The sequence below is a fragment of the Triturus cristatus genome, chromosome 6, assembly GCF_964204655.1.
Source record: "Triturus cristatus chromosome 6, aTriCri1.1, whole genome shotgun sequence".
In the NCBI taxonomy this organism is placed as follows: Eukaryota; Metazoa; Chordata; class Amphibia; order Caudata; family Salamandridae; genus Triturus; species Triturus cristatus.
The window spans coordinates 21957003-21983343 of record NC_140589.1 but is presented as its reverse complement, the minus strand read 5'-3'; the positions used below and the strand labels follow the sequence as shown (position 1 = coordinate 21983343).

General features: G+C 45.6%; 1 protein-coding gene across 2 annotated transcripts in view; it reads right to left on the bottom strand.

The window, feature by feature from the left end:
• SRF (serum response factor) overlaps positions 1-26341 on the bottom strand; it is a 404589-nt gene that overhangs the window by 195331 nt on the left and 182917 nt on the right. For both annotated transcript variants that reach the window (XM_085610157.1, XM_085610158.1), the window contains one exon: positions 18492-18747. In XM_085610157.1, the coding sequence (XP_085466283.1) occupies positions 18492-18747 (256 nt within the window). The remainder of the gene's footprint in view (positions 1-18491; positions 18748-26341) is intronic.

Here is a 26341-nt window from a genome sequence, read left to right as displayed (position 1 = left end):
ACGCAACCCACTAACTGGGGATACAGGACGTGTGCTGACCCAGAGTGGGATCGAGTCTTGCTGTACCCGAGGAAGGCCTCCCGTAATGCCCGCTTCCAATATATTCAGTTTAATATATTAACAGGGCTAGGTTACGCAAGACTTTCCACACTCAGCCTCCACAATGTTCTTGGTGCAGGGCCCCTGCAGCTCATATGTTGCATGTGTTTTGGGGCTGTCCTGTGTTACGGGTGTTATGGGGCGGCGGTCTCAGCCATACTTACAGAGGTTACAGGTGGGAAAGAATTAAAGTGCGTGTAGAGCTGTGTCTTGGGCCTCCAAGCACTGCAGAAAAGGCAAAGCCACAAATTGAGTTATAGACCTGCCCTTGTTACTTGTTAAGAGGAGGTTGCGATGCATTGCGAGTCAGCGATATTGATGGGAGTGACATACTGGTGCAAAATGGCAATACAGTGGGATATGGTGGAGACAAATGCCTAGCGACATGAGTAAATAAGTGGTTAGCAAAGCGAACCATAGTGGCAGATTGTAAAGCGTTGCTTGCTGCCCTTCAAGCATGCCCTGATTAGAGTAAAGGTGATTAGCCCAACAATATATCTGACAACTGTATAAATAATGTTGAGAACACCTCTCTTTATGGTACATGCGGTGCCCCCCATCCAGCCTTGCCCCCTCTACATATTTTCTGACTGGGTGTGCTCTAACTCAGACAAACACTGGAACTCCATGGTCAGACCAGCATTTGCTTGCTTTCCAACATAAACCACCACAAAGGAACACACCTAAAACCACTTCACATGCATCCAACTATCAAGCGTGGAACAAACTCAATTTGGAAAAATTTGAAAAACACCCAATACACATCTAGGCACAATAAACTTAAAACAAATATATGAATGGCTACAGGAAGCTTTTGCTATCCCATTACCACTCAAAACAGGACAAAAGAAAACCGACACCTTGGAGAAATGTAGAACTAAAAAACAGAAAACAGCAAATTATAAAGCTGCAACGCGCCTGGCTCAAAATAAACACCAAGCAAGACAAACTTCACCTACAGAAAATTAACAGATTATACAAGTGAGCAATAAAAAAAGCTGAAATAAGATACTATTCAGAGAATTCAAAATGCCAAATGGGCAAGTAAAGAATTTGATAAGATTCGCACAGAAATTCGTGAACCAAATTGCCTTGAGTTTATCCCATTACTCAAGAATTAACAGACAAACTGGCAAATCATTACATAACCAAAGCAGACAGGTTGGACTCCTATTTAAAACAAAGGAAACCCACCAGCACTGACCCCTTTCCAAAAAAAAAAACTCTAAGAGGAGGCTAACCTGGCCTTTGCATTCCTTCCAACCAATATCACAAAATGAATTTATGGATCTGGTCAACGCAAGCAGGCCTGCCGGTATCCCGATTGTCCCAAGAAAATGTTTGATTACCTCTGCTGCCACCATTAGGAAGAATCACCAACAATTCCTTACGCCACATCCTCTCATGGAGGAGAGGGTGTGGCATAATGGCCAGAGCTGCAGACTTTGGAGCTGGGGATCCAGATTAGAGTATCAGCGTCGGCTCAACATCCTGTGATTTTGGGCAAAATCACTTAACTCTTCCGTGCTTCTGAACAGCGCCTGGATACCCTCACGAGTGATAAGAGTGCTATACAAATCAGAGTATTAGTATTATTAACTATGGGAATATTTCCAGTGGACCTAAAAAAAATAAGTCACATACAGCCCTTACTAAAGAAAATAAACCTGGACCGGCTTAACACCGACAACTACATACAGATTACAAATGGATCTTTTCTGGGTAAACTGATAGAAAGAGCAGCATTTGCCCAGATTCATTTCATACTTTCGGATTTCCAAACAGGATTCCGCCTAGAAAGTGTCACAGAATCTGCCCTCACAGAATCTGCCCTCATTGCCATCTTGGACGACCTTAAGAACATAGTTGACTGGAACAGGGTTAATGCACTACTTCTCTAGGACCGCTCGGCTATCTTTGACACAACTGACCATGATACTCTAAAACAAAGACTCTACAAATCTGGTATAGAGGGGACTGGTCTCGAGAGGATCATCTCTTGTACTGTCTAAACTCGAATAAACCAATAGCCCCTACCATGGATCATCTTTAAGAAGTATAAAAAGACTGCAAAGGATTTAGTACTCTGTCAGACAGCTCCTACATATAAAGCCACAATCCCACATCTCCACTGCTTTTAAGGCCCTAAATTGGTTGCCGAAAGAACCACATTCAAGCTTCTCTGTATCACCCACAAAGCATTACATGGAACAGGACCGCTCTTCATCAGGAATAAAACCACCAAATACATTCAACAAAGGAACCTCTGACCTAGATTGGCACCGCACCTCAAAATCCCACCATACAAGAAAAAAAGACATAGGTGGCACATCCTTCTCTGTTCAAGCAACCAAACTATGGTGAACTCTTTACTCCCAAACATAAGATCCACGGATAACTATCTTAACTTCAGAAGACTGCTCAACAGTTGGCTCTTCCCCACATAACCACCATACTCCTATTGTATACAAGAATTAATTTGGATTATATGTATCTATCTTGATATGTGTATTCCTTGGTATAAATGTGTATAATGTTTAGAAATATTCATTAGAAGTGCCTAACAAATGTACACCTTACTTATGGTTATATTATTCTATGCTTAACATGTATTTAGGTCACTGCATAACTAAGTAGATTTTTATCATAACCATCTACAATTGCTTCAGTATTTAATTATTAAAGAAAAAAAGAATTATAAACGAATAAATTAGCTTAAAATACAGCAACTCCTGAAAGACTGAGTTTACTAAATACAACTTAAATCTTGATATATAACCTTCCAAATAGATATATACATTCAATGTACTTCTCTATCTATATATTACTTAACTTCTACTCCGGCAACTAAAATGCGCTACCCTATATCTCACCGTATACCTCACTATATCCTCTACTTCCACTCTGACTCATCGCAAACCTCATTCTTCTACTATGATCCCCCCAAATAACCCTTAATAGACCTTACATAATCTCAAACTTATTTTAATATTCAGATCTCTCAGACAAGCGTTTCTAAACCCTTCACTCATGCATCCCTCCTAGACTCAGACACCTCATCTCTCCCACATTCACTTCCAGAGACTCTTCCCCCCTTCCGTCTCTCCTGTACTCATCCCAATCCTCCTCCTACTGCTATGATCACCAAATTAACACTTTCTAGACCCTTCCCTCTACTATCCCTCCACTATCCTTCCAATCCAACTAACAGACTCGCATGTCCGCCCCACAAACTAATTTTATATTTCCCTTTACTAATTCAGCATTTATCTTTTTTGGGTTCCAACGTATAATGCTTCTCACCGAAAAGCGCTTTGATGCCTTGTCTGGGGTAGTAAGCACTATTTAAATGCAATTACAATTATTTAATACCATGCTATCTAGTGTCTGGATAACAAAACTGGCCGATGTGTAGGAGGATGTTGAAAAGGATGCTGTTCCATACTGTTGATATGCAAATTGTGAAAAATCAATAGAGACCGTTTTAAATACAAATACATGAAACACTGATCAATTCAGGGAGGTACTGTCACGTGGCCCAAATGGGCATGGTCATCTTCCCTATGTTAGCATAAGCACGTTGCTGCCTGTCCACTGCTGTGCGCATCTTACTACAAAATGTATTTTGGTTGCACCATACTGTAGGAAACTGGCTCTATATATACTACACCTAAATGAGGTATAGTGTGTATAGAGTCCAGGTGACCCCAGAGGTAGGCAGAGGTGAAAAGTTAGATAGAACCTTACTCTATATTTGTTGTAGAGTGGTCGAGCAATAAGGCAGTATCAGAGGACAGTGTTAAGCATTTGATGAACACACTCAGTCAGCAAATGAATCCACACACTCAAGAACTGAACTCTAGGCCAATTTTTTTCGTATAAAAAATATACCGTTTTATTTTAGAACCAAGCAAGCCTGGCACAGGTAAGCATTACATACTTTACAGGAATACGTTTCTGATTGTAGAACAGTTTGAAAATGCAATGGAAATTGTACTTGGTTTGATTTACAGGGAGTGCAGTAGGTTGCAACACTTAGCAAATACAGTACATTGGAATGAATAGGCTTTTTCAGTAAATTGCAGGTAAGTTACTTTTCACGTTACTTTTCTTACTCAGTGCTGGATACCTGGATTCAGCACTGGGACATTTTCTGTAAACAGGTGAGTAAATAAGTTTGTCAGTTGTGCGATTTTTCAAGAATATTTTTAGATTTCCAAGCTCAACACTTAAAAACTTTATGGAAGAAAATTGTCAATGTTATCCTATGGAGGAAAACAGGTTATCGGTTCACAGTAATCGACTGTGGGAGTTAAGGTTCTGGGGTTAGACTCAGGGGTCCACCGGGGTCAGTGATGCACTTTAGTTTGCTCCCGGCCGCCCTAGTGCCGCTGAGGGAGAGCGTGTTGAGGCCCAATGTTATCCTATGGAGGAAAGGGGGTCTCCGGTTGGTGGCTGTTGACGAGCAGGCCACTTGGCAGTGGGAGCAAAGCTCCTGGACTTTAGCTCAGGGCAAATGGGGAAACAAGCCAGCACAAAAAGGTGCACCCTCAGCAGCGCTGGGGCGGCAGAGTGCTGTTTTGGCGTCGGCTACCCTGTTTTCAATGGGGATTATAGTTTCTGGTTTTTAGCTCCAGGCTCGGTCCAGGAAGACTTCCGGGAGGAACCAACAGCTGGGCAGGTAAGTTGGAGGGCTTGGGGACGTAGGTGCACCTCAGGTTCTTTTCTCCAGGGCAACTGGATGCAGGGGTGTCTTTTGAGGTCGGATTTCACCTTACTTGGCCACTCGCGGTTGGGGTCGGGGGGGAGGGTCTCCATGCAGAGGCTGCAGGCGACGTCGGGGAATCCTGGAGGGGTCAAGCCGCGGTGGACTTTGAGTATGGCGCGCTGGGGGACCTCGCTGGAACCGGTGGGCTACTCAAAGGGCCTTAGGCGACGGTTGCAGTGGTGTTTCCAGGCGTCGAGTTTCTTTGTTCTCAGCAGGCTCCGAGTCTTGCTTTGGAGTTTCTTTTGTACAGAACTGCTGTTCACCGGAGATCCGGTCTTTGTTGAAGGCAGCCAGTCCTCCGTGGGGTTCTGGAGGTCGCCGACTTCAGGACAAGGCAAATTTTAGTGCAGGATCTCTGAAAAGTGCAGACGGGCCGGTAGGGCTGGGGCCAGGTCAGTTCTCTGCACTCTTCTCTGCTGAGCGTCTTCTTTCGTCCTCCTTCGCAGGTTGCAGGAATCTGAGGAAGCAAGGTTCAGGGTGCCCCCTAAATACTAGATTTAGGGGCGTTACAGGTAGATAAAGGGCAGGGACCAATGGGTCCCTTCCCTGGGGTGCGTACACCCCCTATCATGCAACCCTCCAGTGGGAGGGTGGCAGGCGCCCCAGAGAGCAGCAGGCTCTCAACCCGGGTGTCCAGAAACATGTCTGGTGGTGACAGCTGAAAGCAGCCACTCATCCTGGACACTAGCGGTGGGTTAGTTTTCAGGGGGCACCTCAGAGATGCCACCCGTGTGCATTTTTCATTAAATCACACACTGGTATCAGTGTGGGTTTAATGTGATGAGAAGTTTGATTCCAAAATTATCAGTTTTCAGTGTAGCCATTATGGTGCTGTGGAGTTCGTAATGACAAGCTCCCAGCACCATATACTCTTAATGGCAGCACTGCACTCACAATGTCTTAGAATGTACTTAAGCACTGTAGGGGTACATGGCTCATGCACCTGTACCCTCACCACTGGCATAGGGCACCCAGCTAGAGGGGTGACTGATCTATGCCAAGGCAGTGGGTTGTAGGCATGACACAGGGATGTGTGCCATGTAGACTCTTTACTTTGTTCAGCACCATAACACGCAGCCTGCATAGGCAGTGTGTATGTGCGTGTGCAAAGGTACAGGGCCTCTAAGGGTGGCACAATAAGTGCTGAAGCCCTTATAGGTCTTCCCTGGTCACAGTGCCCTGGGTACCTGTGGTACCATTTACCAGTGGCTGACCTGGGACCAGAGATGCCAACTGGGTTAGTTTTGGGGAAAGAACACAGGCCCTGGGAACCTGATTGGCAGGGAACCAGGCCACACCAAGAAAATGTGCATCAGTAGTCTGGCAAAAAGTGGAGGGGCTACTGCAACAGAACCCCACTTTCCTACACATACTGAAACTTTCACATAGAACATGCTATTTTTGCGCTTTGCCTGTTGCTGGGATTTAGGCTGAAGATTGTGAACAAGGGCAAACAACAATGCCCTTTGTTATTTTGTTCTTTTCAGGCCCTAGGATCTAGACAAAAAATGCAGATGCAGCGGTTTGTGAACTTGTACTTTGGTCATAGGTGGGTACACTGATAGGTGGAACACACTTGGAGAGGGACCTTTCCAGGGAGAAGAGCATGAAAGGCACCTGAGATGTAGATCTAGGCTCTATAGACTAAGGTACGGGGTCTGCGGATGACTCGGATCTTCTAATATATAATACTTTTGCTTTTATACAAGGAGAGGGAGGTTAGGCTACTTTGTCGTTTATCACGACAGCTCCTTTTATGATTTACTGACTACCTGCAATGCTGACCGTATTTGTGTTAGGCATTTTTCTACTGGTTGTTTCACGTATACTGTATAATAAAGCACATTAGTTAAAATAAACATCTTAAACTTTTTCGTGTCTGTCAGATCTTATTGTGGACGAGTACAAGACAGTGAGAGAAAGGGTGCATCTTGCTACGGTGATACCTGAGAGAGTCTGGAGTGTTGTGTTCGGGGGTGTCTAATCACCTGTTCCTCTGGGAGGGATTAGGAGTGCAAGAGACACTATGGCTAGTCGGTCCCAGGCAAATGGGTACTAAGGTGGTAGGATAACTCAGTCCCCGCCTACTAAGGTCCCACCATAGTTCTGTCATTTTGCAGAATCCCTGCAAAAGTACAATTTATATGGTGTAAGCTTCATGAAATTAACCCCATGAAACTGCCAATGTTAGCCCAGATAAAAGACCCGTTTAGCAAAAGGAGGATGTATTGCCCGTCAAGCCCAGCTCTGGGTCAATGTCAGAGGAAGCACTCCACACGCATTCACAATTTTCATATGTGCGGAGGGATTAAAAACTATTTATGGAGAATCTGAGGTAGGGGTGCAAGTCCCCAGAGTCATGGTGGGGTCGTATCCAGTCCAAAAACAAGCACTTGAAGAAATGTCTTCGAGAGCTTGGGGATATGGCTGGAAGGAAAAAGTGGCACATCATGTAAGTGCCATGGAAGATTCTGATGCGCAATTCACGTCAAGGGCTATCCTTTGATGTCTAGTTTCCTAACAGGATGCACGTAACTCGATAACTTTTTTCTTGACAGCCAATGCCCTTACAGTAAACAGGTCTGATCAATGCTTTAGAAATGCAACAATTTAAAAAAGCAGGAAAGGCAGGAAAAAGGTACATTCCTCCATTTATTTGGGGGGTTGAGGGGGAGAGATACAGTGCAATACATAGGACATGTGGTCAAGCTAGAACCTAAATGTGGTGCACCACCACAAAGCTCTGAAGATACTATTCTGGAATGTCTTCTAAGCACTAGTCCTCTCCTAACTTTTTTCAACCTCATGGACATTTCCTAACAGATGCATTATTCAAAAGAATAATGAACAGGAAGATATAACCGGCAGATAGGATATACCCCAATGAATGCGAACACTAACACCACTTCCATCCCAAAATAATGAGGAACAATTCCTTAACTGGCTTTCAACTGCAAAAGCACTGCCATCTGGGATAGAAGGTTGACATCCCTAATTAAAGAATATATACATATACACACACAAATACATACACATATATACATATACTAATCCACACGTATACATACGTACACACACGTATACATATGTATACAGACACATACATATTCCACCTTGTTTTTAAGTTTCCTGTTTAAAGGACAATTGTTGAGGCTCTTGTGAAGTACTTACACCTACTCTAGATAACTTACTCCCAGTCATTAGACTCTGATCTCAGAAACAATCTTGCAGCTACCAGGCCACCTAGTGTCAGAACAAAAACCGCTCCTTTAGCAATCATTAAACAGCTTTGCATGCCAATACTACACATGCACAGCACACCTCCATCCCATGCACGCCTTACATTCCTAACCATGAAGAAAGCAGTCAGTTGGTGTATGGGTTTAGGTTGATCGAGGGGTTAGCAGGATTCTATTGAATATGAGGAGAAAGCATACAGAGAGGCAGGGATAATGTATAAACACATTTTCCTACTTTATAAGTCCTGGATTTCATTTTCAACCATAGGGGCATATTGAACAGAACCAGAAAATGAGGGGGGAAAAACTGTATCAAGGAAAGGTCAGTAGTATGGGTCAAACATTATCTCTCTTCCACAATATTCATAGCTACAAAAAGCAGTAGATACCAAGCTAATTTCGCTGCCACCCTTTATTCACCAAATGTACTTTTTCTGGAGAGCCAAAAATAAACTAGTTAATTTCTTTGTGTAGTTCATAGGTGTGAAAGAAAAGTAAAGTCTAATTCAAAGCGTGGCTAACAGTAGATAAGGTGCTTGTTTGAAAGATTTTTTTTTTTTTATGAACAGTGGATGGATTTTATGTTGCTCAATCCGAAGGTGCCTGAAATAAGACAAGGAGCGGAATAGTACACTCCATGATGTAAAGACCAATCTTAAGGGGAAAGGAGAAGACCTCTGATCTAGACACTTCATATGTACTTGTGTCAGAGGCACTCTTAAGGCTTACAAAGCACTGATCTAGAATAAAGACATATCAGTCCAGTAATAGACTGGTTCAATGAGAAACCTTGGACAGAATATGAAATTGATCCTTTTCTGATGTTGGTGAGCTAGGGTTGCGGGTCAAGCCAAGATTCAGCCTTGAGATCGCTCTAGGCCATGGACTAGGAGGTAGTCTGTAAATCTGAAAAAAGGGCAGAACGATCTAGGTTGCAATGATCCACTCGTGGGCTCCTACACTGCTGGATCAGTGTGGAGACTGCACACACCTACCAGAGATCCTAGCAGGATCATTTTCGGTGGGGTCATCCACGTTAGTTCTGAGAAGACCAGAAATACAACAAAATAGGGTCTATAAATCTTTATTATGTCCTACCATAGTTTATGACTCATGGCAAGCATTTTTTCAATAATAATTCAAACTATTAGCACAAATGAACAGAACAAAAAAATGAAAACCACTTTATGCTCTATTTAATTTTTTTTTTTAAAACAATGAAACAGATTTGCATCTTTAGTTTCTTCTACTATGTGGAAACGCACACCTTTTCCTACACTGGCTTCTGTGAGCGATCCTCACATGTATCCTAAGCACTATTCCATGAAGAATGGATTCAAAATGGAAGGCTGATCTTTCAGTATGTCCCAGAACATAGAGATTCTCCTCCACAGTTAGTAACAAGAACATGGTGTTTTTATATTGTGGTGCACAATTACTCTCCAGGTACAAAAGTAAAAACGTAAAACAGAAAAGAGCTGCTCCACTGCTGTCCCTAGAGCCTTCGCTAGCTTAAGGCCTTTGCACTCAACACAGTTTATGATGGACGCCAGTAAACGAATGCGGCACCTGACAGAAGAGACCCAACTCGGGTGAAACTGGGCTTGGATTCCAGTTCGGAAAGTAACTGGCTTGGCAGTTCGGGGTGTGCTGTTCCTATTGGAGAAGGACTAAGGCCCATTTTCAAATAGCTGCGTTTAAAATGAGGTGGCATGGTGAAACAAGCATTGGCATAGCCAATAGGTCTCGCATTTGGGAACTTCAACAGAAGGAATATGCTACTTACCAGTATGCATCTGTTCTTGGCATGTAGAGCTGCAGATCTAGACACTATGCATAGATCGCCATCTGGTGTTGGGCCCGGATGTTTGCACTTGTTTTTGTCTTGGAAAGTCTTTGGAAGTCACGAGGTAGGCGACTCGTCCTTTGGATCATAGTGCGCATGGGCATCGGCTCCATCCTCAGATTGTTTTGCGCCAGCAGGGAAATGATGGAGTTTTGTAAAAAACAGGAAAGATGCCCATGTACGCTGTATGTAAATAAGATAATACTGGAACAGATAACGGTAGCCGGGGAGGCAGGTGGACGTGTGTAGATCTGAAGCTCTAAATGCCAAGAACAGATGAATACTGGTAAGTAGCATATTCCATTCGAGGCATATGAACTGCAGATTACACACTACGCATAGATTGTATAGCAGTATCCCCTCCTAGCGGCAATCACCAGTATCTGTTGCAGTAGTTTGAAATAGTGTTTTGAGTACAGTTTGGCCCACACTAGCCTGTTTAGTTTGCACATCTACACAATAGTGTTTTGTGAATGTGTGCGGTGTAGACCATGTAGCTGCTCTGTAGATATCATCTAAGGGAATGTTCCCTAAAAATGCCATTGAAGCCCCTTTCTTTCATGTAGAGTGGGCTTTAGGAGGAGCAGATAATGTACGTTTTGCTTTGTGGCAGCAAATTTGTATGCATTTGACAATCCACCTAGCTATCCCAGATTTTGAAATGGGGTTGCCCTTGTGTGGTGGTGAGAAAGACACGAATAGTTGTTTGGTCTTACGAAAAGGTGTTTTTCTCTCGATGTAGTAAAGCAGTGCTCTTTTGACATCTAAGGTGTGAAGAGCTCTTTCTGCGACTGTGGCTGCGAGAAGAATACGGGCAGCTCCACAGATTGAGGCGGAAGGGAGAAATGACTTTAGGGAGGAATTTAGGATTAGTTCGGAAAACAACTTTATTATGATGCATCTGCAGAAAGGGTTTCTGAATGGTTAGTGCTTTGTAATTCGCTAACTCTTCGTAGAGAAGTAATGGCTACTAGGAAAGCAGTTTTCCATGTTAAGAATTGTAGCTCACATTTATGTAGAGGTTCAAATGGAGGCCGCATTAGTCTTGTGAGAACGATGTTTAAATTCCACACGGGTGAATGTGGTACTCTGGGGGGAATAATTGTTTTGAGGCCCTCCATAAGGGCTTTTATGGCAGGTACTCTGAAAAGTGATAGAGGTTGTCTATTTTTTAGATCCGCTGCTATGGCAGCAAGATGCAGTCTAATAGACTTGTAGGCTAAGTTGCATCTTTGGAGGTGTAGTAAGTAGCCTATGATGTGTTGGATAGACACATCTAGGGGATTGATGTTATGACAATTTATTACAAAACGTTTCCACTTGGCTGCATAGCACGCTCTAGTGATAGGTCGTCTAGCTTCTTTAATGACGTTTATACAGTCAGGGGGAAGGTTAAGGTAACCGAATTCTAAGACCTCAGGAGCCAGATCGCCAGGTTGAGCTGAGCTGGGTCCGGGTGTTGGATTTCTCCATGGTTCTGGGTTAAGAGGCGTGGAGAGAGGTGTAACTTCTGGTGCGAAACTACGGAGAGTTCAAGCAATGTGGTGTACCACAGTTGTCTGGCCCAAGTTGGAGCAACTAGGATGAGCGTTAAGGAGTGTTGCTGTAGATTGCGCACCACTAGTGGAATGAGTGAGAGAGGCGGAAAAGCGTACGCAAATCTGCCTGACCAGTTCATCCATATCGCATTGCCTTTGAACAATGGGTGAGGATATCTGGCGGCGAAGCTTGGGCATTTGGCGTTTTCTTGGGTGGCGAAGAGGTCTATCTGTGGTTGCCCCCACATTTGAAAAAACGGTTGAAGAACTTGCAGATGAAGTTCCCACTCGTCGATCTGTTGTGTTTGACGTCTCAACAGATCGGCTATGGTGTTGGACTCCTGGGACATGTTGGGCTAGGAGAAAAATGTTCTGAGGTATAGCCCACCTCCATATGTTCTGTGCTAGCTGAGAGAGCTGCAGAGAGCGTGACCGGCCTTGTTTTTGTATGTAGTACATGGCTGTCATGTTGTCCATGCGGACTAAGACAGCCTTGCCTGATATGTGTTTTTGAAATGCTTTTAAGGCTAGGAATATGGCTAGTAACTCCAGGTGGTTGATGTGGAGTAACTTTTGTTGAGGTGTCCACCTGCCCTGCATGGTGTAATGTAGTAGGTGAGCTCCCCAGCCGGAGAGCGATGCGTCCGCCGTCATAACTATTTGAGGAATTGGCTCTAGAACGGTCGCCCTTTGGAAAGGTTCTTGGTGTTCCACCACTGCAGAGAGCGATGAGTACGACCGTCTACCAACACCAGATCTGTTAAATGACCTTGAGCCCGGTTCCATTGGCGTGCTAAGCACTCAGAGAGGACACATCTGGAGTCTAGCATGAGGCACTATGAATATGCAAAAGGCCATCATCCCTATGAGTTGCATGAACACTCGAGCTGGAAGAGTGTTGCGGTTGGAATTTGGTGAGAAGAGCCTGCATGCTTGCTATCCTGGCGGGACTGGGATAGGCTAGCACCCTTTAGGTGTCTATAGTGGCACTGAGGTATTGTGTGTGGGACGGTTGCAGATGGGACTTGGCGTGGTTTACTGTGAACCCCAGGTCGTGAAGTTGCTGAATAGTGGCGCGAGTGTGTTGTACACACCGATTGTATGAGCTGGCTTTTATGAGCCAGTCGTCTAGATATGGAAAGACGTGGATGGGCTGTCTTAGGTGTGCTGCCACCACCGCTAGGCACTTGGTAAACACTTGTGGTGCTATTGAGACTCCAAATGGGAGTACTTTGAATTGCTAGTGCTGACCGTCCACTATGAATCTGAGATACTTCCTGTGAGCGGCGTGAAAGGGAATGTGGAAATAGGTATCCTTGAGGTCTAGGGTAGCAAGGAAGTCGCCCTGTGAAAGCAGAGGCAGGACCTGCTGGAGTGTGACCATGTGGAAATGGTCTGAGTGTATGTATAGGTTTAGGGGTCGGAGGTCTACAATAGGCCTTAGACAGCCTTCCTTTTTTTGGTATGAGAAAATAGAGGGAGTAAACTCCTTTGTTTTGTTGGTGCAGGGGAACTGGTTCTATTGCACTTTTTTGTAGGAGGGAGATTAGCTCCTGCTTTAGCAGTAACAAATGTTCTTGTGACATTGGACGCTGTTTGGGTGGTATGTTTGGGGGGTAGATGTTAGTTCGAGACAGTAGCCTGATTGAATTATCTGTTGCACACACCTGTCTGAAGTGATGTTGGCCCAGACCGGAAGAAATTGTTGGAGTCTTCCCCCGACTGGAGTGGAATGGTCTTGGGGAAGTGGAGGGAAGTCATTGGGTGGGGGTAGAAGCAGAGCGGGAGTTGTTGGTTTTGTCTCTGCCTTTGTTGTTCCCCCTGTAACCACCTCTTTGGTAACCTCTAGTAAAGGTGGATTGGGTGGGAGCCTTGTAAGAAGTGGAGGGGCTATCCGAGGAGTAGCCTCTGTGGGTGCTTCTGAAGGATGAGCGGCGAAAGGAACGTCAGGGAGCTTGCCACTGCAAGGCTCCCATAGATATGGCTGTGTTGGTATCGTTCTTCATTTTTTCCAAGTGATACGTCCACATTAGGGCCAAATAGGTGTTGCTCATCGAATGGCTGATGGAGTATGGAACTCTGGACTTCAGGAGGACACTGGTGTTTAATGCCCTTGAGGCAGTATCTGTCACATCTAAGGCACATTGGATGGAGGTGTTAGTGATGGTTTTACCTTCCTGTATGAGTTAATTGGCCCTATTTTTATACGTCACCTGATGATTGGGAATTGGCACTCTTTCGCGCACTGGAGACTACAATGGAGTCTAGAGGTGCGGGGCTTTTAATGTAGGCTGGATCAGTAGGGGTAGCCTTATACTTTCTCTATTCTAGGGTTGATGACTCGAGCCCTGACCGGGTCTTTAAAGACCTCTGGTGCATGCTTAATGACCCCTTTAAGCATGGGTAAAATTGAGGCGGACCTTTGTGTGGTATCAAACATGTCCATGAGAAAATCTTCCTCCACGGGGTCTGTGTGTAGGGCAACCCAGTGGTACTGGGCAGCTCTGTGGAGGAGCTGGTTGAAGCCAATATTGTCCTCTGGAAGGGAAGGCCTGGAGGGATAGGTGTCCTCTTGTGGGGTATAAGGGACGTCTGGGTTACTATAATCATCCCAGGGTTCTGGGGAGACAGCAGGACTAGGGTCCCCTAGTGGTTGATTGTCCGCACCTTCCCCTGCATCATCTGAGGTGTTAGCATCATCATCATCTACTGGAGATGGGGATGGTGTAGGAGATCAGTGTGGAGGAGGAGGAAGCGGAGAAGGGATCATTAATGGAGAGGTAGCAAAGTCTCTTTTTAGGTGGTGGAGCCAGTGCAGGCGTATCTAGTGGTCACTTTTTGAAACTAAGCATCAAGTGACCAGTCTTAGGATCCTTTATAAGAGTTTTTTGGGTAGGATCTGGGCGAAACAGTTTCTGTAGGAGGCAGATCCTTCGGTGCCGACTGGGTTGGTGCCGTAGGCTTTTTCGGCGCCGACTCAGTAGCGGTTCTGGGTTTGGAACCGTGTGGTTTTGCAGTGTCTTTGGCCGATGGAACCGGTTTCCTCGGTTCCGAGGTCTTTTTCGGCTTCGAAGCATGGGAGTCGGGGCCCTTTGGGAGCAGTTTATTGGTCGGCTCAGAGTGTGTTGTCAGTGTCGAGGAGCCGGTGCCAGTCTTCGACGCAGAGTGCTTGCATGTCGAAAAAGCGGTCGGCGTGGATGAGTAAGAGGACGACTTCTTTTTCGGTGCCTGTGTATGTTTTTTGGCACCAAGGGTAAGCTGACTCGAGCCAGAGTCACCTGAAGACTTAGTAGGCTTCTTTACCGGGCCCGAAGGCGGGCATGGGAAGCAGTCTCTCGGTGTGCACCTGGGCCCGAAGGTGGGACCGAAGCCTTTTTTGATTGTGTCGAGGGGGGTGGGGCTAGGGTCGACGTCTGTACTCAATGTTTTATGCTTTTATAAACAGGCATATTTTAGAATTTAGTATTATGTCGTCAGTCTGTACTCACGGCCCTCTGTGCTGGAGTGATGTCCTCGACGGAGTCATCTGCTTTGGAGGGGCTGATGAGGCCTTCCTCAACCCACCCCTGCTCTGGTACATAGACGCCTTCTTGGAAGATGTAATCGGGGATCGAAGAGGACAAGCGAGCCATGGTTCTTCTAGCTAGTCGGTCCCGAATAGTCTTCTTGGAGCGGAAGGAGGCGCAAGCTGGACAGTCTCTGGCCTCGTGCTCTGGTGAAAGGCAAAGGTTGCACACCTCATGCAGGTCGGTGTGGGGAAACTTCGACCCACATCGAGGACACTTTGAATGGCGTCCTTTCCATGAGCCAGAAGCTGAGGCCCAGGTAGGCCCGAAGGCCTTCGTAGACGACCGGAATCGAAGACTTCGAAGTTGTTGAGTCGCGTTGTTTGGGAAAACGCGATCGAGACAATACAGTTGAAAAGGGAAGGATTGCGCGTCGAAAGAGAAAAACGGTAACTGTTTCGAACAGGAGCGAGAGAAACACATCCGAGCCCAAAGGCGAAAAAAACAACCCGAGGATGGAGCCAATGCCCATGCGCACTATGATCCAAAGGAGGAGTCACCTACCCAGTGACTTCCAAAGACTTTCCAAGACAAAAACAAGTGCAAACATCCGGGCCCAACACCAGATGGCGATCTATGCATAGTGTTTAATCTGCAGCTCATATGCCTCGAACATACTTTATCTGCAGTCCAGGACACCTGTATTGCTAAATGTGTGTAGGAAAATTAAATGCTTTGTCCAAAATCACACCCTATTGAGCAACATTTGAGAATGGAACCTGGTTTCAGAGCTTGTACAGTTAGAAGTTTTGCCCTTGAAAGCACATTCACTTCCCATTAACACAAGTTGTGTGCTGCCCGTTAGGTCGGGTATATAAACAAGTATGTTGTCTGAATCTGCTGCCTAATAAAAGCCCCAGCAGTTGTAAGGTTACAAATTAAGCATTGGGAGTGCGACTGGAGCCGGATGTTTTGTCCTATACAGTAACATTCCCTTCATATTACACAGGTTGTGCGCGGTGTTTTAATAGTGACACCAATACTGAATGCAGGTTGCTGTGCTTTATATTATGTTGTGGTGGTTTAAACATAGGGAGAGTGCAGTGCCAAATAGGAGCTGGTGGTTTCTGCTGCTCAACAGCAGCACCTAATAATCAACAGAAATACTTTATCTGCAGTCCAGGACACCTGTATTTTTACTGCGTGTATGGAAATTGAATGCTTTGTCCAAAATCACACCCTATTGAGCAACATTTGAGAATGGAACCTGGTTTCCGAGCTTGTACAGTTAGAAGTTTTGCCCTTGAAAGCACATTCACTTCCCATTAACACAAGTTGTGTGCTGCCTGTTAGGCAGGCTAAAAAGAGTAGTAGGTTGTCTGAAGCTGCTGCCCAATAAAAGCCCAAGCAGTTGTAAGGTTACAAATTAATTGTGTGGTTGCGTTGCTCCTGGCCAAGCGGAGAATATCGTTATGCTGGGGCAGCAAGAGAGCTCCAAAGGTTAAGCAATGGATTCAAGACTTGACATAGTGCAAAGACACCTTGCAAACCTATGAGGAAGAACTACCAATGGGTTCTAAACCTAGAGACTACTGGCAATATTTGGATCAATACTTACAAACGTACCAGGTTGACTAACTATGATTAACAGTTGCACTGTACATGATGTGATCTCCAGTAACATGGTTAAATTATCAACAATGGACGAAGGATGTTGTTGTACCATGGCCTGTAAGTTGCCTATATGTTGACTCTGTATGTTTTCTATTGTTCAAACATGCCAATAAAAAAAAAATGTTACAAATTAACCATTGGGAGTGCGAATGGAACCAGAAGTTTTGTCCTTTAAAGCACATTCCCATCAAATTTACACGAGTTGTGCGCTGCCTGTTAAGCAGGCTAATCAAACGCAGTCGCGGAAGTGAAAGCGACCGCACTGGGTTAATGATTAACATGATCCAGGAATGCAGCTTGCATCCGGCGCGATGCTGCTCGCTCCTGAGACCCAAACGCCATGGGAGTGAACATTTTAAGAAGAGGTGGGACATGCACCCACCTTTGGCCATTTGCGTGCTTTCATTTTTAAAGCCACACGCAAAGGCCAATAGAATGTGACAACCACACGCACGTCTGGAGTGTTTCTAAGAGGCCCTCTCCTAGAGCAGTGCATGCGCCCTGCACTAGGCTCAATCTAAAAAAAGGAAAAGGTGGATTGGGATGTGGTCCCAAGTAGCTGGCTGATATCCGTTCAAGTAATCCATCGATCACTTTTTTCTTTACTCTGGTTTACTTCAACTGAATTTATAGGTGAAGAAGTCTTGTGGTATTTGATGCCACTAATGTAGTCCGTAATAAAACGGTAAAATCAGTTGAGTATGCGGTGTGAAGGGAGTGACTGAACTAGTGCAGTATATGTAAAAACAAATCTACTGACAAAAGTACTAAAATAGATTTTAATGAACAGAGCTACCATTTTTGGGAGCGAATCAAGAGAGCACTGGTTCCAGGGTAAGGGGAGGCCAAGAAAGAACACTGGTGCCATATTAATGGGAGCTCAACTGAGAACAGAAAAAGCAGCGAAAAAATGTGACAATGGTAACCGATGAAGTCCACAGCATTGCAAAATGTAGAATACCCCCCGGCCAAGGCCAAAACAGGGCTTGTTCAGAAGAAGAGCAGACGTGTTTAGCACAAGAGTCCTGTTGAAATGATTGTCTGCTGGCTGCAGGCTTAGTGGATTCTCAGTACCAATGAAGGAGCAGTTCTCATCACAAAGCAAATGAAGGACCTGCCGTTTCTGAGCAAGATTATGTTCTAATGGAACTGGTCTCCATATTATCCCATATTATCAAGCAAACAATGGTACTAGCAGGGAACGCTCCAAACATTGAGGTATACAAAGACTTGCACTGAATCAACCTACCCTAGTTGATGTGAAGAAAGGAACCAATAGGAGAGCATATCCTAGCACTACAAAGTGGGATGGTTCACCGGGCACATATGGAACAAAGACTATCTGTTGTATGGATATGTTTAGTAGTCATCGCTTCAAGCTGCTGCTCTGATCCAACTGCCTCGCTTAGCAGCTTAATACTACCCCTTAACTCTAACAAGCCCCATTTAAGTCTTACATTGCTTATATCTTTACAGACAGCAGATTAGAAGCACAGCACTGCTCTCAAGTGAAAAAACACATCAGAAAAAGACCAGGAGGAAAAGAGAAATCTGCCATGGGACAAGTCACCTATAGTTGCAGAAAGGCCTGTTGTCTGCATGTTTTTGTTATCTTGAATCTACTCTGAATACCCTTAAAGTCTACATGCCCTACTCCGTTACACATTGTGAAAATAGAACTGAAACAAATTTAACTCGCTGTGAAATTTTAAGCTGAAGTCCAAAATAAAATTGACACAAACATTTCTATCGAATACTCTGTTTTTCTATGCTTCATTACTTGTCCACTTCCGAGTTAATCCTGGTTTCTTCAACACTTACCAGACATCAGAGTGAAGCCGGGGCCGAGCTGCATGAGCCCTCCGGAGGACATTGTGCCTGCAGACGTTTTCAGAATTGTGCCATTTGCACTTGTGATAGAGTTCGAGCTACTACTTGTAGAAACTGGGGCCAGGTAGTTGGTGATGGGAAATGAATGACCACTGCTGATCTGCATAGAGGTGGAAGTAGTAGGAGCGGTTTGGATAGTGGATGTCCCAGGCAAATTGGTGACTGTAAACGCAGGCTTTAACGAGTCCTAGGAGACAAAGATCAACAATGAGGCAGATGGTTAGTAGGCCCAAAAATGTCGAAGAAAGTTTATAAAAGGGGAACTGATTTGAAAAGATGGTGGTGAAGGAAGGGCTACGTATCAAATCAGTTCCCCAACAAGTCCAATAATCTGCTTTAACTAAAGAAAAACTAGTCAGCGGCCTTTAATGGGAATAGGACACTGCACAACTAATGTAGCCAGGAAGAAATCAGATGACTTGCCTTTAACCACAGTCGTTCAGCATTGGTATTGTTCACAGATTCACATGCTGGACTTACTCCAACATCAAGCTAGGAACAATTGGTTTCCAATGTCACCACCGCAGAAGGCCACTACTGCAATGCACACTGAAGCATTGAGAAGAACAATTGTTACTTACCTGTAAACAGGTGGTTCTCCAGTATTGGTGTCTTTCATAGATTCACATGCTTGAATATTCCCCGTCGTCGGAGTGGGAGTCCCACGGTAAATAAAATAGCAATATATACATATATATATGTAGTAAAATATATACATAAGTAATCATATAATTAGTGCATATAGGTGTAAAACACACATAGTGTACCTATAAGAGAAAAACTCCATAGGAATACAATGGAGAGAGACAAAAGACCTTTGTAGTCTATCTCTGTCATTATGTAAGTCCGAACTCCAGCCAATCAGGCGTCAGCCCCTCTCTAGAACCTTCTCCTCAGAGCTTCTCACCTCAGATTTTCGTAGCACAAGAGTGACTGTAAAGTGCATGAGGAGAAGAGAGCCTCTGAAGGGAGGAGGGAGGGTCGCATGTGAATCTATGAAAGACACCAATACTGGAGAACCACCTGTTTACAGGTAAGTAACAATTGTTCTTCTCCAGTATTAGGGTGTCTTTCATAGATTCACATGCTTGAATATAGAATAGCTAGCAGTAACAATCACCATTGTTTCCATGCCAAATAGATTCAACATATATAGATAATCAATCTTCTATGCATAAAAACAGTATTGAACAACTGTAACATTGTAAATGCATAATATATATGGAAACAATATGGAGGCGGGAGGAAGAGGCTCACCTTACTTAAAAAGATTGCGCAGCACTGCCTGTCCCACTGCAGCATCCTCCTCGCTTAAAGTTGCCAAGCAGTAGTGCTTAGTAAACGTGTGTCTGGTCGACCACGTAGCTGCTCTGCAGATGTGTTGCAAAGAGACTCCAGCAAATAAGGCAGTAGATGATGACACTGCCCTAGTGGAGTGTGCCCTCACTGGAGACTGCAGAGGTTTATTTGCCCTTTGGTGGCAGAAGACAATAGCTGCCGAGATCCAGCGTGCAATCGTTGGTTTAGTAACCTGACGTCCTTTATGACAGCGTCCATAAGCTATAAAAAGTTGATCGGATTTCCTGAAAGAAGCTGTCTTACTGATGTAGAACTTAAGACACCGCTTGACGTCCAAAGAATGTAATCTTTGTTCTGCAGGTGTCTGAGGATTGGCAAAAAAGGTCTTTAATATTACTGGCTCATTAATGTGAAAGTCAGTAGGCACCTTGGGTAGAAATGATGGATTGGTGCGTAACACTGCAGCATCCGGTTTGAACTGCAGGAACGGAGGTTTGATGGTAAAAGCATGGATGTCACTGACACGACGAGAAGACGTTAGTGCCAGAAGTAGAGCTACTTTCCAAGTGAGATATTTTAGGTCGGCCTTGTGAATGGGCTCAAACGGAGGTCTCATCAATTGTGCCAACACAACGTTGAGGTGCCACAACGGAGGAGGACGCCGAACTGGCGGAAATTTCCGGAATAGGCCCTTAAAGAATTGGCGGATTATTCTTGAGGAACACAGGGAACTTGATCCATCTTGCCGGAAACGGGAAATGGCTGCTAGAAAAACCCTTAGGGTTGCATGCGACAGTCCAGAACTGGCTAGGTGCAAGAAGAATGGTAGCAATTGCTCTGCCGTGGAATGTATCGGATGAACTCCGTTAGCAGCACACCAATGGCAGAATCGTTTCCATTTAAACTTGTACGTCCTGATTGTAGAAGGTGCTCTTGCCTGGGCCAAAATATCCCTACAATCCTGGGGGATGTCTAGGTGGGCGAACTCATGGTGTTCAGGTTCCATGCTGATAAGCTCAGTGAGGAGGGATTTGGATGACAAATTCTCCCTTCGCTCATGGTAAGCAGATCCGTCCGATGTTGCAGGAGGATTGGCTGGCATTGGGACAGGAGGAGCAGTTCTGAGAACCACGCTTGCCGTGGCCAGCGCGGGGCTATTAGGATCAGGTGGCAAGGCTGTCTCCTCATCTTCCAAAGAACCCGAGGTATGAGGGGTATTGGAGGAAAGGCGTACGCAAATAGATTGCACCAGTTTATCAAAAGGGCATTCCCTTGTGATTGCTTGTGGGGATGCCAGCTTGCGTAATTTCGGCATTTCCGGTTCTCCGGCGTGGCAAAGAGATCGAGTTGCGGACGGCCCCATAGTTGGAATATCCTCTCTAGAGTGGGTTGGTGTAACTCCCACTCGTGGGTCGACGAGGAGGACCTGCTCAGGGAATCCGCTAGGACATTGGATACTCCTGGCAGGTGGACTGCCGTAAGCAAGATCTGATGACTGAGAGACCAGTCCCAAATTCTTTGAGCTAGCCTGGAGAGACTTGGGGATCTTGTTCCGCCCTGTTTGTTGACATAGTGCATACAGGTTGTGTTGTCTGTCTGTATTAGCACTGACTCTCCTTGGAGCAAAGGCAGAAACGATTTTAGAGCCAGAAAAATCGCCATGAGCTCCAACCTGTTGATGTGCCAAGATCTTTGATGTGTGGACCATCTTCCCTTCACAGAGAGATCCTCCAAATGAGCGCCCCATCCTTCCAATGAGGCGTCTGTTGTGAGTGTTCTGTCCGGTGGCAGCGACAGAAAGGACCTGCCTTCCGTCAAGTTGGCTGGAATTGCCCACCATGCGAGTGCTGACTTTATCTGATCTGTGACACATATCATGTCGTGGAAAGATCCCGTTACCTGACGCCACTGAGCATCCAGAGCTTCCTGGATAGGACGTGTCCTCAGCCGGCAATGAGGGATCAAGGCAATGGATGATGACGCCATCCCCAGAAATGATTTTAATAGTCTCACAGAAACTGACTCTCTTGATCTGATCAGAGCCACCAGTCGCAGCATCTTTTTGAGACGCTCCTGGGAGAGGAATGCCTTCGCCGACACAGTCTCCAGAGTTGCGCCCAGGAAATCTCTTTGTTGGTACGGATGAAGTTGGGATTTTTCCACATTTACGGATAGGCCTAAAGAGCGAAACACGTTCTGGCACAGAAGAGTGTGTTGTCGCAGGTGAGTGCTTGACTGAGATTTCAGGAGAAAATCGTCCAGGTATGGAAATATTTGCACTCCCTGGAGGCGCAAATACGCTATTACTGGAGCCAGTACCTTCGTGAACACTCGAGGGGCTGAGCGCAGGCCAAATGGTAACACCTTGAATTGGTAATCGTGTTGACCCACTCGAAAACGCAGGAACTTTCGATGCCGCTGTAAAATAGGGATATGAAAATAGGCATCCTGGAGATCTATAGTCGCCAGAAAATCTTCCTGCAAGAGTAAGCGCAAGATGTCTACCAGCGTCATCATACGGAAGGATTGGCTCTTTATATATTTGTTTAGTGCTCTTAGATCGAGGATGGGCCTCCACTCTCCGTTTTTCTTTGTGATCAAAAAGAACCGGGAATAAAAACCTTTTCCCTTCTGAGACACTGGTACCAGTTCTATAGCTCCTTTTTGCCTTAAAAGTCGGACTTGATGCAACAGTTCTTTCATGTGAGCTGGTGGCGGTCCGGAGGGTGGAGTGGGAGGAGGGAATTTGGTGAATTCTAAGGCGTGTCCCTTCTTCACAATGTCCAAAACCCAACGGTCCTTTGAGATGGAGGACCATTGGGAAAAGAACAGAGAGATTCGACCTCCAACCTTGTCTGTCCGGGAAGAGTCACTGTCTCTTTGATGCGGATCCTCTGTATGAGGATTTTCCTCTATATGACTTGGAGGTTTGCTGCCGTGATGTTTGCTGTTGCTGTCCATAAGAGTAACGGTTGGACCCTTGATTGTAAGGTTTGTATTGTTTATTGTCTTTTCGAAAACTTGAGGAGGTGCCGCGTCCGCGTGCACCACGAAAATTACTCCGCTGAAATTGAAGGTTTCCTAGTGATCTAGCTGTTTCAGTGTCTTTCTTTATGGACTGTAGAGCTTCATCGACGTGGCTCCCAAATAAAGACTCGCCGTCATATGCCATGTTTAAGATCATAGACTGAACCTCCTGACGAAAGGATGTAGATTTTAACCATCCTTGCCTACGCAGAACAGCCGCTCCGGCAAGCTGACGGAAACCCATGCAGGCGATGTCCACTGCACAATCGATTATTTCCGCCGATGCCGCTTCTCCCTCTTGGAGCAACTTCATTGCCTCCAGTTTAGATGGCTCTGGTAACTCCTGAACCACATCCGAGATATCAGCCCAAACTTGTCTGTCATATCGTCCCAGGATGGCCAAGGCATTAGCTGCTCTAACCACCGTAGAGGCCATAGAAGAGAATTTACGCCCTATGGCATCCATCCGACGTCCGTCACGATCCGGAGGCGAGGTGATAGAAGATGCCGGATTTTTCGCCTTACGTTGCGCTGCCTGCGTAACGACCGACTCAGGTTTAGCCTGACCCGTGAGGCATGCTGGGGTTCCTATCGGTGCCTTATATTTCTTTTCCAATCGAGGCACCTGAGCTGGCAAGGTATTCGGTGTTTGCATTAATTTCTTGCCTTCTTCCCAAATAAACTCAACTATGGGAATAGCATGAGTCTGTTTGTAGGGTTGATTCTTGAAATCATAAAGGAAGCAATCTTCCTCCCTGCGCTCCGTTGTTAACTTAAAACGGTGTGATGCCCTTTCCATCAGTTGGTGAAAATTGGCTATGTCCACTGGAGGTGAATCCCCTGTTACTATTTGTGAGGGGGATGGTGTTTGCGCCTGGTAATTATCCCACTCCGCCATATCATCATCATTGTCATCTACATCCCCATCATCATCTGGGATTTCACCCTCTTCTGGGTCCTGAGGGCCTTCCTCTACAGGCTCATAATGAGGCAACACCCTTTCCGGAACCTGTCGTGGAGGTACAGGCGGCATCTGTGGAGCAGGATTTACAATAGGTACCGGTGGAATAATAGCTGGAATCACCGGGGTTGACGGAACCTCTGAACGTTGAGGGGATAGAGGGAACCGTTGGTTGTAGTCGTCCAACATGCGTTGGAGATTAGTAATGAGCGACAGAGGAAGAGTCGCAGTTTTATGCTTCGGAGGGGCCTGGTGTATAAATACCGGATCCTCATCCTCACTACTGACATCCTGGCACTTAATAACCAAGTCGGATGGACTTTGTGCCGTTCCGAAAGACTCCGGTAACCCCTCGGATTCCTGATCCGAATCTGTAGCAAATAATGGTGAGGGAGGCTGTGCAACTCCCAAAGGAATATTATGTTCCTGGCTCTCCAAGCCCACAGTAGGAGGTAATGGTGTCCAAGAAACTCCTTCCCTTCTTGTTTTCTGGGTAGTCGCCACACCGCGTATTCGTACCCTTACGAATGTCTGTGGGGATGTACTCGTCGACGGAGCCGTCGTCGAAGGAATGATGGTCGACGGAATTATCGTCGACGACGTCTGTGGCAACAAGATTGCCGTCGTCGGATTCGCCGTCGACGGGGTCGCCGTCGACGAGGTCGCCGTCGACGGAGCCGCCGTCGACGGAGCCACCGTCGACGGAGCTGCTGCCGACGGAGCCGTCGTCGAGGTCTTCGTAGACAAGGCTTTCGTCGACGGAACCACCGTCGACAGTGTCGTCGTCGGGATCTTCTTTTTCTTCGCCGACGGAATGGGCGTCGACGAGCTCGACGACGTCTTCGTCGACGACACAGTCTTCGTCGACGGAACCTTTACCTTCTTCGTCGACGTCGAAGTAATGGGCACAACAGAAGTCACTGCCCTTGAAGAAGTGATGGTAATCGTCGACGAGGATAACGTCGACATAACGCTCGTCGACGACGAAGCAGCTGACGTCGTCGTCGGGGTCACCGTCGACGAGGTAGAAACAGCAGATCTCGTCGTCGGGAGCATCGTCGACGAGGCTGACAAAGTTTTCCCCGAGGAATAGGAAGTAGACGCCTCAGCAGCCTGAGAACAGTGTCCCATAGGCGACAAAGCAGTAGGTGAAACCACAAAGGTGGCAGTTGTCAGAGGCAAAGCCAGCTTCTTTTTCTTCAGGAAAGGAGATGGTAACTCCTGCACACTACTGCGCTTAGAGGCTGGTTGAGAACGACCAGAAAAGAGACTTTCCACATCAGAGGGAGAGTTATCCTTGTCCTTCAGTCTCTGTAGCCATAAAAGCAGGCGGCCTTCTCTGTCCTTTAGAGTTTTTGTAGAAAAAGTTCTACAAAACTTACATTTTGCCACCTCATGGTCAGGATATAAACAGTAAATACACTTACTGTGTGGGTCCTCAGAGAACAAACGCAGTTTTCCACATGAAGAGCATGGTCTAAACAAAGATTTCTTACTAGAAGACATCCTCACTGACAAAACTGAGCAGAGCTCAGGGAGACTCCCTGTCACACGACGTGCGGTAGAAAATCTGAGGTGAGAAGCTCTGAGGAGAAGGTTCTAGAGAGGGGCTGACGCCTGATTGGCTGGAGTTCGGACTTACATAATGACAGAGATAGACTACAAAGGTCTTTTGTCTCTCTCCATTGTATTCCTATGGAGTTTTTCTCTTATAGGTACACTATGTGTGTTTTACACCTATATGCACTAATTATATGATTACTTATGTATATATTTTACTACATATATATATGTATATATTGCTATTTTATTTACCGTGGGACTCCCACTCCGACGACGGGGAATATTCAAGCATGTGAATCTATGAAAGACACCCTAATACTGGAGAACATCTTTAGATTACCAAAAGACCACCCACCTCATTTTATGCCCCAAGTTCACCAATCGGCTGGACCCATTAACATTTCAACCCTCCTCTTGCGGTCATCGTCACAGCTCACCTCTAGGAGTCACTGGTCGCCTCATGAACAGGGAGGAGGGTGGCACAAACTGAATCTATGAAAGGTGACTGCTGAACAACTGTACTTACAGGGGAATAACTTTTCTTTTCCAGCACTGAATCTATCAGATCAACATACCGGAGTTAAAGATTACCAAAGCAGTAAATTGAACAAAAATAATAAATCTACAGAAAAGAAGCTCACCATGATGAAAAAGGTTGTGTAGCACTACCTTTCCCACAGTTCTAACCAATCTAAACTAAGCATCAAGCCAGTAATGCTTCATAAAGGTTTCAGATGAAGCATGTTGCAGCTTTCATATGTCCATGAGGGGAACTCTAGCAAACTGTGTATCTAACTCTAATAACTCTTGGTAGCAAGATCTGAAATGTTTCTTCAAGCTCGATGATGTAATGTATAGTGGTCATACAATCTATTGTTGGTTCGGAACAGGTTGCGTGAAGAATCCAACTGCTCTTACGGGAAGAAGCAGC